At 45.9% G+C, this 18968-nt stretch overlaps 1 protein-coding gene across 2 annotated transcripts in view; it reads right to left on the bottom strand.

Moving 5' to 3' along the window:
• The window catches only part of lrrk1 (leucine-rich repeat kinase 1), a 155498-nt gene that overhangs the window by 12274 nt on the left and 124256 nt on the right, over positions 1–18968 (bottom strand). For both annotated transcript variants that reach the window (XM_080214094.1, XM_080214095.1), the window contains 5 exons: positions 17902–18096; positions 16774–16925; positions 15755–15872; positions 11788–11904; positions 2233–3047 (listed from right to left, as the gene is read on the bottom strand). In XM_080214094.1, coding sequence (XP_080070220.1) covers positions 2233–3047; positions 11788–11904; positions 15755–15872; positions 16774–16925; positions 17902–18096 — 1397 coding nt within the window. The remainder of the gene's footprint in view (positions 1–2232; positions 3048–11787; positions 11905–15754; positions 15873–16773; positions 16926–17901; positions 18097–18968) is intronic.

Genomic DNA, 18968 nt, shown 5'->3' with positions numbered 1-18968 from the left:
GGTGAGGTTCTGTAGTTATTCAGCAGTTACACTAGGACTTTCCTGCCTATTTCTTCCTGGGTAAATAAGTAATTTTCAGTAGTTTCCCACTCGAGCTCATAACTGGAGATATTTGTAGAGGTTCCCAGTGTGTTGGGGAATGTTCCATTGCAAGTCCTTGGGTGTGAGACTGTGTTCCATCTGGAAAAGCGGTCTCAGCCACAACAGATGTCTTTGCTGAATGGTGTTCATTGTGCTTCAGAACTTTGATTTTGAAAGGATGATGTATTTTTCTTTCCTGAAATGCCCAGAATGCACCTCACAGTGAAGATGATCAGTGTTGAGTTTCTTCTCTCGATCTCTGTACATCACCATGTTTCAGTAAAGTGCTGGGAACACCAGCCTCATTAACCAGCACCTTGGTCCTCAGACTCAGTTTGATGTTGGTTTTGTGAATGGGCTAAAGGTGGTAACTACTTTCCTGTAGTGAGTATTAAGTTCTGCATCAAGAGACAGATTGGTTGTCACCGTGGACTCAAGGACACAAGCAGAACTTGCTAACTATTTTCAGCAGGGTGTCATTTTTGGTGAGCAGGATTGGGAAAATGGCACCCTGTCCCATTCCCAACATTTTCTTGATGCCGATAGTCAGGGAGAACATGCTAGAACACGGAAGAGTAATCCGCGAATCTTTGAAGCTGAGTTTACATTCAGATTAGCACAACAACAGCATAGAGGAGTTCCCTGGTCAGGACGTGCTGTATATCTGTCATCATATCCAGTCTGGAGCTTTCTGTCGGATCTAGAATGCAGCTTAGCTCCTCTCATATCAGCAGGAAAGGTGAGGAATGGGCCTCTCGCAAGATTTCCTGCTCCTGTCACCAAACCCACCTGAATGGGAGCGGAAAATCCCAGTCAGGGAGTTTCAGCTCTCCACGATAACAGAAACAACAAGGTTACTGGGAGATGGAGTTTCAGAAACTCGTGTTTTTGACCTGCAGTTGAAGCATAGAACATAGAACATTACAGCGCAGAACAGGCCCTTCGGCCCACGATGTTGCGCCGACCAGTTACAAAACAATGACCCACTAACCTAAACCAATCCCTTTTCGTCCATAAACCTATCCACGGATCTCTTAAACGCCCCCAAACTAGGCGTTTTAGGTGTCTCCAGAAAAGATACGGGTTGAGTGAGGAGCATCAAGTGAATGCTCAAAAATTCAACAGAAAAATTTATTGTGTCAGTCCCAAACAAGCAGCCTGTGTGTCAGGCAGTGGTAACACTTCACTGGTTTATGTGCCTATAAAGATATTGCTGGGTAAAGGAGTATTGGAAAATTTAATCATTATCTTGCACTTGTATTGCCATCTTTCCAAACTTTTTGTCTGGTGTAATATGGTTCTTTTTTTTTGCTTAATTAATAATTTTATTCTTTGTTTTAAAGGTTCATCAACAGACTCGTGTGAATTTGTTCAATAAACTTACCTTCACGGTTTCACTCTGCAATCTGATTTGTCCGGTATTAACACCAGCTGAGATTGTAACACAATACATGGCAACCTCATTGGTTGGCCTAACAAGGTCAGGATCAGTGAGTCAGCAAATCGCTGCTATATATGGTCAGTGATACATTAATGCTCATTCAGTTCTAGTCAGCCTGTTAAATCCCACTTTGGTCCGTAAAGAGTTAACAGCAGAGAAACAACAAAATAGTTTTAAGAAAGCCAAGATGAAATAGAACCAGATTACAGCTCTGTCTTAAATTAGCTCTGAAATACTGTTCAAAGAAATTTACATAAACACTGCATCTGATTTACGATTGCTCAGCATGTTGCGTTCTGAGGTTACAGATAAACAAATAACTGCCCTGGAACATCAGCAGTATTGTCAGTGGTAAGGATTTAACTGGAATATCAGAGGGGCGCATGCAGTGAATCACCAAATCATTCAGAGTCTAAAAGAGGAAGAAAAGCAATCCCAGTGAGGAGCAACCTCTTCAGATCAAAGCAGAAAACTAGCTGGACCCGTGTTAGAACCACAGAAACATCACCCAGCCGAAAGAGGCCTTTCGGCCCATCATGTATTTGCTGGACAAGTGCAGACAGAAACAGCAACACATTGGGAAAAGAGCTTAGAAAACTTATCCTCTGCATCCCAAAACATTGCGTTCGTTATAGAAAAAGTTACGTAAATTGTAAAAGATAAAAGCTGAATTCTAATGCTGCTTTTCTATTTTTTTTTAAACCACCTACCTCGGGATCCACAGGGTGTCCTTTACTGTTAAGATTTTTACAGCTTGTAGCTGTTCGACATCGTCCACCGATGGGGAGATGTTGCCAGACCTGTCACACGGTACATTTAACTTGTCTGATTCTGAGTCAGTAAAATAAGGAAGACTTGGGGGGCTGACTGGTGAACTGAGTGCACCGAATGATGACCTGCTGTTCCTGTTGGTGGAGGGTTCAGAGGAGATAGAGCAGTAATCAGTTACAGAATCAAAATGTCTTATTATCTGTGTCCCAACCTCATCATTGAAGATGATGTTGACATCAGTGGAGTTTGAGTTAGTCTCGTGATTGGCTGGAATGGCTGTGGTCGCTGTGGCCCTGGTGAGCTGCTGGATGGGGAACATGTCTCTGAGCGGATTCCGGTCACTGCATGTATAACGGGCACAGATCTGGTAAGAATGATACATCACTAAGGTACTTGTCTTGTCATCCAGACACCAGATGGCCTCTTCCCCATTACATCCAAGGTTGCAAGTAATTGATATGACCTGAGAGGGAGCTTGATAAGGTTCCAGTCTCTGAGTTATTTCTGCAGTCAGTGTGTCTATGACCAGGATCCCAGGGCCGTTGCTGTACCACACTTCTGAGTCACTGCTCACCGCTACCATATCAGTTACCGGGTACGCGTTCTGTCGAGGGTCGTTGTCAGAGATTTTGAACTGAAACTTGTTTGCTGAACGTGAGCAGAGATATGAGGACCAACCCTCAGGAATCTCGTTGGCCAATGAGTAAACAGCGACCATTCCATCTGCCATGCCAGCAAGCATGAGTGGTAATTTCTGTGACAAAGGGAAAAGAAAGGTTCAGGGTTTGGAGAATATCTAACACAGTTTAAACTTGCAAATGTAATTCTTACACTTCTAGGAGATTCAGCAAAGGTGGCAAATGTGGGAGCACCAGTTAGAGGACCAGTCACCCCATCCATTAGTCAAATCGCCCGTCCTGGTGATTTCAGCTCGGAATAAGGCATGCTGATTTCTACATCCGATAATACACTGACTGTCACTCTTGTTGTTTATGACTTGTCCTCAACTACCTGCAATGTCCACGACACCAGATTAGGTTTGGGTAAACCCACAGCACAACATCACACATTCATCCTTCCAGTGGGACGTGGAACTGGGGGGCTGTTTGATGGAACATTGATCAGACCATGTTGTTTAAAACAAGATTAACCAGTCACACTGCTCCATGTGCTGTGAAAGGGGAACAGTTAACTGAAGATGGTCTTTGCTCCTCCAGCACATTCTTGCGGAGCCATGGAGTCATTGAGAACTCTATTGCCCAACACCACACCGTCCCACTGCATTCCATTCAACAAGTGGCTGAAGGTGAATCCTTTGAACAGGATTTGTGTAGAGGAGCAGGGATGTCTTGCTGCAGTTACACACAGCCCTGCTGAGGCCACACCTGAAATATTGTGTGCAGTTCTGGTGTCCTGATTGGAGGAAGGATGTTCTCGCTGTAGATGGAGTGTAGCAGACGTTTACCAGATTGGGATGACAGGATAGATGTATGAAGAAAGATCGAGTCAGTTAGGATTGTATTCACTAGAATTCAGAAGAATGAGGAGCGATCTCACAGAAACCTATAAAATTGTAACAGGACTAGACAAGGTAGATATAAAAACCATGTTTCCAATGGTGGGGGTGTCCAGAACAAGGGGTCACAGTCTGAAGTTTCAGGGTAAATTATTTAGGACTGAGATGAGGAGAAATTTCTTCACCCAGAGAATAGTGGGCCGATGGAATTCTCTACCACAGAAAGCAACTGAGACCAAAATGTATATTTTCAAGAAGAAGTTAAGATACAGCTCTTGTAGATAAAAGGAAATAGAGGGGAAGCGGGAACAGGTTACTGGATAATCAGCCACGATTATGTTGCATGGCGGAACACTCTCGAAGGGCTGAGTGGCCTCACCCTACTCCTATTTTCTACATTTCTCTGATTAGAGAATTGTGAAGACGCTGCCTAAATTCCCGATTATGAAACGTGTGAGAGGGTTGTTGCTAAGGGTGAGGGAATAGAGGAGACACACTCTGCATTTGTCTCTAAATAACCTTTTGCGAATGTTCTGATTCAATTACAATTACTTTTGGGAGTCTAATCAAAACAGGATTGGAAAAATTTTACATTTCAAAGTCCGTGTTTGGCCCAATTATTGACAGCTGGGCCCAAATTTCAGCTCAGCCCAGCCAGAAAACCATATTCATGCCCTTTTGTTTTGTTTCTTTGGGGAGTTGCTGGCAATCTCCTGCTGGAACTGCAGAGAATTCTGCAGAGAAGGTAGATACTTTCAGTCCTTAGGTCACTGCGGGGGGGGAGGAGGGAGGTGATTTTGCAGGTAAAGGAAGATTACTTGAAGGATGTTTTGAAGATTTGTGCTATTGATAGTGTGTGCGTGTGCGCATGTTTTACAGACTGACGTCTACAGTTCAGGTTCAACTCCTGTACTGGCTGAAACTATGCACGAAGGCCACATCTTCCCAACTTTGTCCCTCGCCTGAGATGTGGTGACCCTCAGGTTAAATCATCACAGTCAGAGTTTTACAGCATGGAAACAGGTCCTGTGGCTCAGTTTGTCCATGCTGCCTTTTTTTAAAACCCCAAAGCTAATCCCAATTGCCTGCATTTGGACCAAATCCCTCTATAGCCATCTTTTCCATGTAACTGTCTAAATGCTTTTTAAAAGACAAAATTGTACCTGCCTCTACTACTGCCTTTGGCAGCTTGTTCCAGACACTCACCACCCTCTGTGTGAAAAAATTGCCCTTCTGGACACTTTTGCATCTCTCCCCTCTCACCTTAAACATATGCCTTCCAGTTTTAGACTCCCTGACCTTTGGGAAAAGATATTGACTATCTGGCTGATCTATGCCCCTCATTATAAGAACATAAGAAATAGGAGCAGGAGTAGGCCATCTAGCCCTTCGAGCCTGCCCCGCCATTCAATAAGATCATGGCTGATCTGTTGTGGCTCAGTTCCACATTCCCGCCCTCTCCCCATAACCCTTAATCCCCTCTCTTATCAAAAACCCATCAACCCGCGTCTTAAAAATATTTAGCGAGGCAGCCTCCACCACTTCAACGGGCAGAGAATTCCAGAGATTCACCACCCTTTGAGTGAAGAAGTTCCTCCTCAACTCCGTTCTAAACCGCCCCCCCTTTATCTTGAGGCTGTGCCCCCTAGTCCTACTGTCTTTTTTGAGCGGGAAGAGTCTCTCCACCTCTATCCTATCCATCCCATTCATCATCTTATACGTCTCAATGAGATCTCCCCTCATTCTTCTAAACTCTAACGAGTACAAGCCTAGTTTATTCAGCCTCTCCTCATAGCTCAATCCCCTCAACTCCGGTATCAGCCTAGTAAACCTCCTCTGCACTCCCTCCAGGGCCAAAATATCCTTGCGCAGGTGCGGCGCCCAAAACTGCACACAGTACTCCAGCTGCGGCCTCACCAATGCCCTATACAGCTGCAGCAAGACCTCCCTACTTTTATATTCAATCCCCCTCGCTATGAAGGCCAGCATCCCATTCGCCTTCCTGACCACCTGCTGCACCTGCAAGCTGGGTTTTTGCGACTCATGCACAAGGACCCCGAGGTCCCTCTGCACCGTCGCCTGCTGCTGTTTTTCACCACATAAATAATAGTCCTTCCTACCATTCTTCCTACCAAAGTGGACCACCTCACACTTGCCAACATTAAATTCCATTTGCCATTTCCTGGCCCATTCGCCCAGCCTATCTAGATCCTTCTGCAGACTCTCCACACCCTCCGCACAATTTGCCTTTCCCCCAATCTTGGTGTCATCAGCAAATTTCAACACCCTGCACTCAGTTCCCTCCTCCAGATCATCTATATAAATGGTAAATAGCTGAGGCCCCAGCACCGACCCCTGGGGCACCCCACTAGTCACCAACCGCCAATCCGAATAGCACCCATTGACCCCCACTCTCTGCCTCCTATTTGACAACCAATCCTCTATCCACGCTAACACCCTACCCCCAACTCCATGTCCCCTGACCTTCTGCAATAACCTCTTGTGAGGTACCTTGTCAAACGCCTTCTGAAAATCCAGAAAGACCACATCCACCTGCTCTCCTCTATCCACTGCCCTAGACACATCCTCATAGAACTCCAGTAAATTTGTCAGACACGACTTCCCTTTAATGAAACCGTGTTGCGTCTGCCCTATCAAGCAATTCCCTTCAAGATGCCTCGCAATTTCCTCCTTAATGACGGATTCTAACATTTTACCTACCACAGACGTTAAACTAACCGGCCTATAATTCCCCGCCTTTTGCCTGGCACCCTTCTTAAACAACGGCGTAACATTAGCCGTTTTCCAATCTTCCGGCACTTCCCCGGAATCCAGCGACGTCTGGAAAATAACCACCAAGGCATCCACTATCACCTCCGCCATTTCTTTCAGAACCCTCGGATGCATTCCATCCGGTCCTGGGGACTTGTCCACAATCAGTCCCTCCAGTCTGTCGAGCACCACCTCTCTAGTAACAGTAATGTCATTAAGACCCTCCAGTCCTACCACCTTTCCATCGCTAACACCCGGCAAACTATTCACGTCCTCCTCCGTGAAGACAGAAACAAAAAAGTTATTCGAGACCTCAGCCATTTCCCCATCCCCTACCACTAAGTCCCCCTTCTCATCCTCTAAAGGACCAACGTTCACCCTAGCCAGCCTCTTCCTTTTTATATATTTATAAAAACTCTTGCTATCCTTTTTTATATTAAGTGCTAGCCCAGCTTCATAGCTTCTCCTACCCTCCTTTATCAACTTCTTTGTCAATCTTTGTTGACATTTAAACCTTTCCCAATCCTCTTCTCGCCCACTGCTCTTAGCTACTCTAAATTCCTCCGCTTTTAATTTAACACTTTCCTTCACATATTTTATAGACCTCTATAAAATCACCTCTGAGATGACTTTGGCTGATAGGATTAAGGAGAATCCTAAGGCGTTCTATAGGTATGTCAAGAACAGAAGGTTGGTTAGGGCAAGATTAGGGCCAGTTACAGACAGTAGGGGGAAGTTGTGTGTGGAACTGGAAGAGATTGGAGAGGCATTGAACCATTATTTCTCTTCGGTGTTCACGCAGGACGATATGAATGTAGCTGAGGAGGTCACTGGGGTGAAGGGGTGTAAAATAGAAAGTATTGCAGTTGATACTGAGGATGTGTTGGATATTCTAGAAGGGTTGAAAATAGATAAGTCCCCTGGTCCAGACGGGATTTACCCTAGGATTCTATGGGAGGCAAGAGAGGAGATTGCAGAGCCACTGGCTCTGATCTTCAGGTCGTCGTTGGTCTCTGGTATAGTACCGGAAGATTGGAGGACAGCGAATGTTGTCCCATTGTTTAAGAAGGGGAACAGAGACTTCCCTGGGAATTATAGACCAGTGAGTCTTACTTCTGTAGTGGGCAAGGTTTTAGAAAGAATTATTAGGGATAGGATTTATAGTTATTTGGAGAGTAATGAATTGATTAGAGATAGTCAGCATGGTTTTGTAGCGGGAAGGTCGTGCCTTACTAACCTTATTGAGTTCTTTGAGAAGGTGACCAAAGAGGTGGATAGGGGTAAGGCAGTAGACGTGGTATATATGGATTTTAGTAAGGCGTTTGATAAGGTTCACCATGGTATGCTTCTGCAGAAAATGCAGATGTATGGGATTGGTGGTAATTTAGGTACTTGGATCAGGAATTGGTTAGCAGATAGGAGACAGAGGGTGGTGGTTGATGGTAATTATTCATCATGGAGTTCGGTTACGAGTGGTGTGCCTCAGGGATCTGTTTTGGGGCCACTGCTGTTTGTAATCTTTATTAATGATCTGGATGAGGGTATAGTTGGGTGGATTAGTAAGTTTGCTGATGACACCAAAGTCGGAGGTGTGGTAGATTGTGAGGAAGGGTGTCGAAGTTTGCAGGGTGACTTGGACAGGTTGCAGAGCTGGGCCGCGAGGTGGCGGATGGAGTTTAATGCGGAGAAGTGTGAGGTAATCCATTTCGGTAGGAATAACAGATGTGTTGAGTATAGGGCTAACGGGAGGACTTTGAATAGAGTGGAGGAGCAGAGGGATCTAGGTGTACGTGTACATAGATCCCTGAAAGTTGGGAATCAAGTAGATAAGGTAGTTAAGAAGGCGTACGGTGTCTTGGCGTTTATTGGTAGGGGGATTGAATTTAGGAGTCGCAGTGTAATGTTGCAACTGTACACTACTCTAGTGCGGCCGCACTTGGAGTACTGTGTGCAGTTCTGGTCCCCGCATTACAAGAAGGATGTGGAGGCGTTGGAGAGGGTGCAGAGGAGGTTTACTAGGATGTTGCCTGGTATGGTGGGGAGGTCCTATGAGGAGAGACTGAGGGATTTAGGGTTGTTTTCGTTGGAAAGAAGGCGGCTAAGAGGGGATCTTATTGAAACATATAAGATGATTAGAGGTTTAGATAGGGTGGATAGTGATAGCCTTTTTCCTCGGATGGAGAAAGCTAGCACGAGGGGGCATGGCTTTAAATTAAGGGGGGGTAGCTACAGGACGGATGTCAGGGGTAGGTTCTTTACCCAGCGGGTGGTGAGGGATTGGAATGCCCTGCCTGCTGCAGTTGTAAATGCGTCTAGTTTGGGGGCGTTTAAGAGATCTCTGGATAGGTTTATGGACGAAAAGGGATTGGTATAGGCTAGTGGGTCATTGTTTTTGTAACTGGTCGGCGCAACATCGTGGGCCGAAGGGCCTGTTCTGCGCTGTAATGTTCTATGTTCTATGTTCTAAGGTTGTTAAGAAGGCGTACGGTGTCTTGGCGTTTATTGGTAGGGGGATTGAATTTAGGAGTTGCAGCGTCATGTTGCAACTGTACACAACTCTGGTGCGGCCGCACTTGGAGTACTGTGTGCAGTTCTGGTCCCCACATTACAGGAAGGATGTGGAGGCTTTGGAGAGGGTGCAGAGGAGGTTTACCAGGATGTTGCCTGGTATGCAGGGGAGGTCCTATGAGGAGAGACTGAGGGATTTGGGGTTGTTTTCACTGGAAAGAAGGCGGCTAAGAGGGGATCTTATAGAAACATATAAGATGATTAGAGGTTTAGATAGGGTGGATGGTGATAGCCTGTTTCCTCGGATGGAGAAAGCTAGCACGAGGGGGCATGGCTTTAAATTAAGGGGGGGTAGTTATAGGACGGATGTCAGGGGCAGGTTCTTTACCCAGAGGGTGGTGAGGGACTGGAATGCCCTGCCTGCTGCAGTTGTAAATGCGCCTAGTTTGGGGGCGTTTAAGAGATTGGTGGATAGGTTTATGGACGAAAAGGGATTGGTTTAGATTAGTGGGTCAATGTTTTTTTTAAAAATAAGACTGGTCGGCGCAACATTGTGGGCCGAAGGGCCTGTTCCGCGCTGTAATGTTCTATGTTCTATGTTTTTATAAGATCACCCCTCAGCCTCCTGCACTCCAGAGAAAAAAATCCCAGTCTATCCATTGTCTCCTTAGAACTCAAATGATCAAGTCCTGGTAGCATCCTAGTAGATCTTTTCTGTACTCTTTCTCGTTTAATAATATCCTTTCTATAATAGGGTGACCAGAACTGTACACAGTATTCCAAGTGTGGCCTTAGCAATGTCTTGTACAACTTTAACAAGACGTCCCAACTCCTGTATTCAATGTTCTGACCAATGAAGTGAAGCATGCCAAATGCCTTCTTCACCACTCTGTCCACCTGTGACTCCACTTTCAAGGAGCTATGAAGCTGTATCCCTAGATATCTTTGCTCTGTAACTCTCCCCAATGCCCTACCATTAACTGAGTAAGTCCTGCCCTGGTTCAATCTACCAAAATGCTTCAGCTCGCCTTTGTCTAAATTAAACTCCATCTGCCATTTATCAGCCCACTGGCTCAACTGATCAACATCTCATTGCAGTATGAGACAATCCTCTTCACTGTTTACTATCCTGGTGTCTGCAAACTTACTAACCATGTCTCCTAAATTCTCATCTAAATCATTAATATAAATGACTAATAACAGTTGGCCCAGCATTAATCCCTGAGGCACACCACTGATTACAGGAGACAGCAGCCTTTGGCCATCTGGGACCTTTCACGTGCATGGGTGCTCTCTGGATGGTGAAACCTTGGACAAATTTTTGTGCACGTGAATGGTGAACTTTGACTAGGATTCCTCCAACGCTGTGCTGCCATTCCTGTTATTTAAGGGGAAACTACAGCCAATGTTACAGAACAGGACTTTATTGTAAACTCATGTTAATGTGACACCTGCAGGCGTAACCAATACTGCACTCAAAGGAAATGTTCACGTTTCTATTAATGGATTTACCCAGTGTTTCTGTGCATTTTTCAGTTGATTTTGAGAAGGAATGTTGCACCTATCGACAATTTTAATAAACAACAAATTTATCATTTAAATAATTAAGAAAATTAAAACTGCACGTCTCTGGAATTCCTGTTCATTCCCTCCATGTTGGAGTTTGAAATTCCTTTCCTTGCCCCACTCCCCATCCTCCCCCCCCTCTGCTCCTGAGGCATTAACTTCAATACATGAATGAGTGTCCAATGGATACTCTGGGAGTTAAGCCTCCCTCACCTTTCATGCAGTTTTTTTTATTTGGTAAGAGAACTATCAACCTCATCAGAGACTGATTAACTGGCCATTATTTGTGGCAGCTTGCTGTGTACAGATCGACTGCGACATTTGCTCATAAGCAACAGAGGTGACACTTGGCTGTGACCCCTGTCCTGAGAAAGAGAGCAGGTACGATTGAAATACTTCTGGAGTTTGTGCACAATCAGGTCACTTGATGGGAGGAAGCAGTTCAGAGCACAGCCGATTCAGTCTCTCTTCACTCCACGTTCTGAGGAAAGTTTATGAAAGCTTCACTTTTCTATAGAAAATCCTAGAGATGGCATTCAAACTGTCAAACTTCGGAAGAAAATACAAATCAAACCACCTGAGTCACAAGGCAACGACGACGAAGTGAGGAGGAAGAGATATTGAGATTTTCTTTTTTTACAGAGTGAAAAATAAGTTAATTTTTAGTTAGCTGTAATAAAGCTCCTGGGGTGCAGCGGGTATTTGTCCCCGTCTTTGAACTAGAAGCTCTGGGCTTGAGTCCCCGCTCCAGGCCGACAACAATGTGCTCATAACGCAGAGAAACAGGTTGGGTGTCAACCCACAAATCACTGCAGTGTACGCCAGTAGCAGGCGGTGAGAGCTAGTCAGCTAGGAAGGAAAACTGGAGTCTCTATCGCCACTCTGGATTACTGTGATATTGCACGGAGCCACAATAACACAGACTCCTTCAAGGCTGCTTGGCTCGGTTGGCCAGTTTGGATCAGATCGATGCCAGCAACATGGAGTTAAATCCTGGCCCCTTGCCCTAGCCGTGGTGGGGGTGGCAGCACTGTGAGTTGGAGCTGCCCTCGGACAGATAACCGTGGTAGAAGATTGTGACTCAGACCAATCAGAGTTGGTACGTTGTATCCTCATGGCCTTTTACTCTTACCTGGCTTCCACGTGATACAGGCAAGAAACACTTAACAACAGCTGGAACATCCATCACTCGAAGTGGAACATTTAAGGGACACATCCCTTTAAGGCTGTAAACCTGAATCTTCTGATCCTGTCAGAAATAAACAAAATTCAAAAGGAATTAGCCAGAATCCGATCACAGAATTGTGAATCAACAAGAAACACTCAGTAGGATAAGCAGGTGTATTGTAGAATGTTCTAAATGCAGAACTGAGGTCAGTCAGCTCTTTTATCATAGAAATCATAGAACCCTACAGTACAGAAATAGGCCATTCGGCCCATCGAGTCTGCACTGACCACAATCCCACCCAGGCCCTACCCCCATATCCCTACATATTTTACCCACTAATCCTCGAACCTCTGCATCTATGGTTGATTTAGCATGGCCAATCAACCTAACCCGCACATCTTTGGACTGTGGGAGGAAACTGGAGCACCCGGAGGAAACCCACGCAGACACGAGGAGAATGTGCAAACTCCACACAGACAGTGACCCAAGCCGGGAATTGAACCCAGGTCCCTGGAACTGTGAAGCAGCAGTGCTAACCACTGTGCTACCGTGCCGCCCATGGTTATTATGTTTTAAAATGTCTCTGAATTCAAGGTAAAATGGAATCAAGCTGAATACAAGCTTTGCTGGAATTTGCCTGGAGACAAGCCCATGTGACCTTATTCTAAATTTTCCTAGAAACAAGCCCACGTGACCTCTTGCTATGGAGACAAATGCCAGGTCTACACTCTAAGGTCAGTATGTTGAGCTGGGTTATTTCCTGGCTTGCTTCTTTCACCTCAGGAAAAAGTGCTGCAAGTCATAGAATCTCTACAGTGTAGGTGGAAGCCATTCCGTCCATCACGTCTGCACCAACAACAACCCAGGTCCTATCCCCACACAACCCCAGGTATTTACCCAGCTAAACTTCCTGATGCTAAGGGGTATCGCCAATCCACCTAACCGCACATTTTTGGACTGTGGGACGAAACCGGAGCACCCGGAGGAAACCCACACAGACATGGGGAGAATGTGCTGAACTCCGCACAGTAACCTGAGGCCGGAATTGAACCTGGGTCCCTGGTGGTGTGAGGCAGCAGTGTGTCACCGTGCTGCCCCTAAAGTGAAGGGATCTTTATTTCACGGCTGAGTGGGGGGGGGGTGATGGTGGAGAGTTGGCAGTCCATGAGATGGGACTTGGGTCCCTTCCCCTGGATGCTGAGTGCTGAGGCAGGTGGTTCAAAAGGCACCCCTGCCTTGCTCTCTGGGATTTTCTCCCAGCTGTGTTCTTACACTCACCCTCCCACTCATGCCAACCCCTGCCCCCTCCGACATTCAGAAATACGGAGGGTCGATACCATGTTCTTCTGTAAATGCTACATTTGTTGGTGTTACCTAACCAGGAGCCAGTGTAATTCAGTGACTCATAAATAGCCAAATAAAAAGCAAACCCAGCTCTAGGTTTTATTTCGAGAGGGGCAGCATTGAAAAATAGGGAAAGAATGTTCAATCTGTATTGAACCTCAGTTATTCAATACTTAGCGCACTCTGTGCAGTTCTGGCCACACACAAAATATGCGGATCTATTTATCAGGAAAGAACTGACAGGATCGCTTAGACGAGCGAATGAGGGAAAGGAATGGAGATGCACAATGGTCGAAAAGATTGGAGGAGATGGAGCGGAGCATTAACACCAATGGGCTGGTTTGCTCAAATGGCCTATTCCTGTGCCGTATTCCCTTTACAATCCCACTCTTCCCAATGCTGTCTCACACACATCACCCCCCCTACCTAGTAATTAGAAAAGCAAGATTATACATGAGTTGCACAAGGCATTGGTGAGACCACATCTGGAGCAGTGTGTTGAGTATTGGTCTCTTTGTTTAAGGAAAGGTGTAAGTGCGTTTGTAGTTCAGATCAAGGTTCATTAGACTAATACCAAGCATGGGTGGGTTGTCTTATGAGGAAAAGTTAGCAGAGTTTAGATTTGTATCCATCGGAGTTTAGGAGACTAAGAGGCAACTTGATGGAAATCTTTGAGATCCAGTGGACATGGAGCGGATGGTCCTCTTGTGGGACAATTTAGAACTGACACCAAAATTTCAGTAAAATGTCTGACGACACCAGGTTTTAGTCCAACTGACTTATTTGATAGTAAACTCACAAGCTTTCGAGGGTACTCCCTCTTCGTCACCTGACAAAGAGGGAGTACCCTCGAAGGGTACTCTCAAAGGGTCATGAGTTTCTGGAACTCTCTTCCTCAAAAGATACTGGAAGCAGTCTTTGAATATTTTTAAGGCAGAGTTGAATAGATTCTTGATTAACAAGGAGATGAAAGGGTGTCAGGGTGGGTAGTAATGTGGGGTTGAAGTTACAATCCGACCATTCATGATCTTACTGAATGATGGAACAGCTCAAAAGGACAAGTGACCTAATCCTGCTGCTAATTTATATATTAGGTACCCACCCCCATATTGTCAATTTAGTACCAACGCCCCCCCCCCCCCCCCCACCATCTTAACCTATACATCTCTGGAAAGTGGGAGGAAACTGGAACACCCAAAGGAAACCCATGCAGACACAGGGAGAGTGTGCAAACTACACGCAGACAGTGAGCCAAGGCTGGAAATGAACCTGAGTCCCTGGCGCTGTGAGGCAGCAGTGCTAACCACTGTGCTGCCCAACAAGTCATCACAAAAACTGCGCCAAAGAATTTGGAAAGGTTATATAGGTTATGAGAGCTGACAAAAAAAGTAGCAGACGGAATATAAGGTGGAGAAATGTCAGAGCATTCACTTTGGGAGGTAAAACAGAAAAGGAGAATATTTTTAAAAGTATTGGTGTTAGCAGGATTTCAGAATCCTTGTACAGCAAACGAAGGAAGTGAGCATGCCCACACAACAAAGAATTAGGAAGGCAAGTGGAATGATGGCCTTTGCTGCAAAGGGGTTAGAGTGTGAGAATGAGAAAGCCTGACTGCAATTAAATACGGAGAACATTGCACAGCTTTGGTCTCCTTATTAAGAAAGGATAAACTTGCCTTTGAGGCAGCGACAAGGAGATCTAGTAGATTGATTGCTGGGAAGAGAAGATTGTCTTATGAGGAGATTATGAGCAAATTGGGTCTATATGTTCTGGAGTTTAGAAGAATTTCATTGAAATATCCTGAGTTTAGAAAGGGTTTAACTTGGTAGATGTTAAAAGGTGTTTCTCCAACTGGGCACTCAAACTGGGGGCACTGATACAGGATAAGGCATCTTGCACTGAGACAAGAAGGAATTTCTTCACTCAGGGAGTTGTGAATCTTTGGAATTTTCTATTATCAGATGGCAGTGGGTGTGCAGTCACTGAAAGGCAGTGAGCGATAGCTGTTCGGACACTAAGGGAATCGAAGGGTCAGGTGGGAAAGTGAAGTTGAGTTTGATGGTCAACCATTGTCTTAGTGTGAATAGCAAATCAGCCACAAAGATCACATAGGGAGGAATTCTCCAATCTTATACTTGCCTGCGGTTGCGATTCTCCGACACGGCCATTGCTGCCGGCAAGAATGGAGAATTTGGTGCTCAGCCGAAATTTCATTCACAGCAGCTGGGTCAGGGGGCCCCAGCCGCGGGGCGGGGAGGGGGGGGGCCCCAGCCGCGGGGCGAGGAGGGGGGGGGCCCCAGCCGCGGGGCGGGGAGGGGGGGCCCCAGCCGCGGGGCGGGGAGGGGGGGCCCCAGCCGCGGGGCGGGGAGGGGGGGCCCCAGCTATAGATTATCCGTGTTCTGAATTTTTACTTTCTCAGATATCCAATAGCAAAACCAAAATGATAAATACACTGCTGATGGGGGTATGTAAGTGTCTTTATTATGTAAATGATCTGTTTATATACACAGTGTAAATGTGTAGGAATGTTTCTATCGGGAGTTCTGATACGGGCTGTTGACATTGTGCTAAAAGGAACATCACTCACCTCTGTCGCTGTCCACAGTGCACTCTGCAGCTTTAACTGACAGCTTAGTCTAATTCCAGGGCAGCTGATGTGATCCACTTCAATCAGTCCTTTGTCTATATTCACAACGCTGTAATTCCTACAGTTCAGGAAAAGGGATATCACATCAGTTTGGTGAAAATACTCACCTGTCATGATTGATGAGAGAATGGGTAGAAATATCCTCTGTCTCAAGGAGAAAGGTCACAGCGTGAAGTCACTGGACACAATGATGGTCCAGTAGACTGTAAGGTGCCTAATCGCCTGAGGAGGAGTTGGGCTTCGCTGGAACATTGGCGCAGGCCAAGAGCGGACATGAGGACAAGGTGTTAAAATGGCAACAGCAGGAAGATTGGGGTCATGTTTGTGGTCTGAGCGAAGGTGTAAGGCAAAGCCAGTCTGCGTTTAGTCTCCCCAGTGTAGAGGAGACCCTATTGGGAGCAGTGAATGTAATAAACCAAATTGAAGGAGATGCAAGGGAAACAATGCTTCACCTTAAAGAGGGGTTTGGGTCCTTGGACAGTGAGGAGGAAGGCGGTAAAGGGGCAAGTGTTGCATCCTCTGCGATTGCGTGGGAAGAGGGAAGAGGAATTAGATGTAATGAAGGAGGGGACCAGGTGTCAGAGGGTGTAGTCCCTGTGGAATGCTGATGGAGGGGTGAGGAGGCTGGAGGGGAGACATGTTTGATGGGTATCATGCTGGGGATGGTGGTGATGATCCTCCGACACAATCTCCCCGAGTGTGACCCCCTGCTCAGAGCTTCAATAATTCTTTGGATTTAAATCTGAAATGTTCCAAGTTTTGATTCTTTGACAACTGTCTCTAGTGTGGCATCAGGCTCCTGATGTTTGATGTGCCCTCTGTGCCCCAATGTACCAACCAAACCACACAAACTAGAGATGTGGGACGGGGGAGCTCCCATGGGCACATGCCAAGCATACTGAGTTAGATAGCAGTGATTAATGTTAACATACAGACTGTACTGAGGAGCAGGAACATACCTATCATTTCCTTCTCCATTCCAGAAAATGACTGTGCGCTCGAGTTCCTGGGAAGGACAGAACGAGCTTTGTACACCGCATTGCAGCGTGTACATGAAGGTCGGAAAACTGGGGTCCTGCATCAACCTGAAGGTAGATCCTGCTGCTGGCCGCTAAACAATTCACACAAAAAACATACAGGTTAGAAAAGTTTCCTTCGTTCAGGTATTGGTCAACGTGACATCATAAATCACAAGTTATTTGGAATTCCTTGGCCATTCCCTGATACCCTGTCCTGAATTAGTTCGGGTAGAACTGTTGGGAATCATTTATGAGTCTGGCCCAGGACCTGGGATCAGGATAGGGAGCTGGAACCTCTCAATCCTCTCGGCAAAGGAGTAAATTCCAGACGTTCAACTCCAGAGTTGGTCAATGATACAAACATTCCATTTCGTCCCTGGTCTTTATCTCTCTGCCTCTGGTCTTCCTGTACTCTACCTCTGCCTATCTGTTCATACTCCAATATTGCTGTTTCTCCCTCTCTCTTGCTCGTTGGCTCTTACAGGCCTGTACTAATCACACATTATCACAGAATGGTCACAGCACAGAAGGAGGCCATCTGGGCCCTCATTTCCATGCTGGCTTTCTATAAGAGCAACTCAGCCACTCCCACGGCCCTGCTTTTCCCTGGAGCTCAATAATGATATTTCTTTTCCCTTTTGAAAATTAAGACTGAACCTGTCGCCACCACACTCACGGGAAATGCATTCCAGAAGGCCAGAAGATTTTATTTCAGAGAAGAATAAACAATGACTAAAAAAAAGGAACAAATTAGAACGAGAGTAAACTAGTGAGGGACATAAACACAGAGAGTAAGAGCTCATAAAAAGCATATAAAAAGGAAGAGAGTAGCTAAAGTGAATTGTGAGTCAACTCAGGTACATTTTAAATGGCACAGCAGATTTGAACGGCAGATTTGGCACCAAATTAGTTGAGAGATCTGAACTTTCAACCAGCCAAATACGAACTAATGAGGTTCCTTATTTACTGCTGCGTCTTTTCTCTCCTCTCTTTGAAGTGTTTTGGAATGTTTTTGCCACATTACGAGGGTAAGTTGTTGATATTTCACCTTCCTGCTCCGTTCTTTACCTTTTCAGGCTTTGTATCCCAGCACTCTGTCATTAGACTGTGCATTCTGTGAAACTGCACCTCCTGCAGGGTTCCCAGTGAAGGGCGTACGCCCTTGGCCAGCTTCTTAGCAATTTGTGCCTGATGTTGTCCAAGGACTGGCCGTCGCCCAGACAGCAGCTCATACAGGACCATTCCATACGAAAACATGTCAACCTTCAAAAACAAACAGCGTGGATTTATTTGTCAGATTGGTTGCAACTTTATACCATGTTCATTATATCTCTATTCATCAACTGGAAATTACACTGTCACAGAATTGTTCCATTTCTAACTATTCTTTTAGGGTTAATTTTTCTATTATCAGTTTGTTTATTATCCGTATTGTTCTAGGTACTCTTTAACTTCATCAATTCAGATTAATTCTGCTGCTGAGCCCTTTCTCAAACATCTTTGAAAGTTTGTACATCTGTTCTGCTATCGAATCTACTCTCCCCTCCTGGCCCCTTGAGCATTTCAGAATTTCATTACTCCATCACTGGCAGCCCGTGACGTTAAAGCTCTGAGCTCCAAAACGCCCTCTCAAAACTGCTCTTACTTCTTTCACTCTTTCTCCTTCTCTAAACTTCAAGATAAAACTAACCTCTTTGACCAAGCTTGCAGCAGACGGCTAAAGTAACCTGGTGTCAAAGATGCTTTACATCTCGGGACATTGTACAGATTACAGGAAGTTAGAGAGATGGTGGGGGGGGTGCATTTGGTGGGGGGGGGGGGGAATGGGAGGAGGCCAGGGAGGGGGACGAGGGGGGGGGGTGCGAGACAGAGACAGGGAGAGAGAGAGAGAGAGACAGGGATTGGGGGGGGGGGGGGGGTGAGAGAGAGACGGGGATTGGGGAGGGTGAGAGAGAGACGGGAAGGGGGGGTGAGAGAGAGAGATAGAGAGAGAGATGGGGAGGGGGGTGAGAGAGCGCGAAGGGGAGGATTGGAGGGGGGAACGAGGGAGATGGGGAGGAGGTTAGCTAGATTGGAAAATATGTTAACCAATGCAGGCACAGGGCTGATTGGTGATTGAAACAGACTGCTCCTGA

This window comes from Carcharhinus amblyrhynchos, chromosome 28 (assembly GCF_965287045.1).
Source record: "Carcharhinus amblyrhynchos chromosome 28, sCarAmb.v2.hapA, whole genome shotgun sequence".
NCBI lineage: Eukaryota > Metazoa > Chordata > Chondrichthyes > Carcharhiniformes > Carcharhinidae > Carcharhinus > Carcharhinus amblyrhynchos.
The sequence above is the reverse complement of the archived record's forward strand: the minus strand, read 5'-3'. Positions and strand labels throughout refer to the sequence as shown.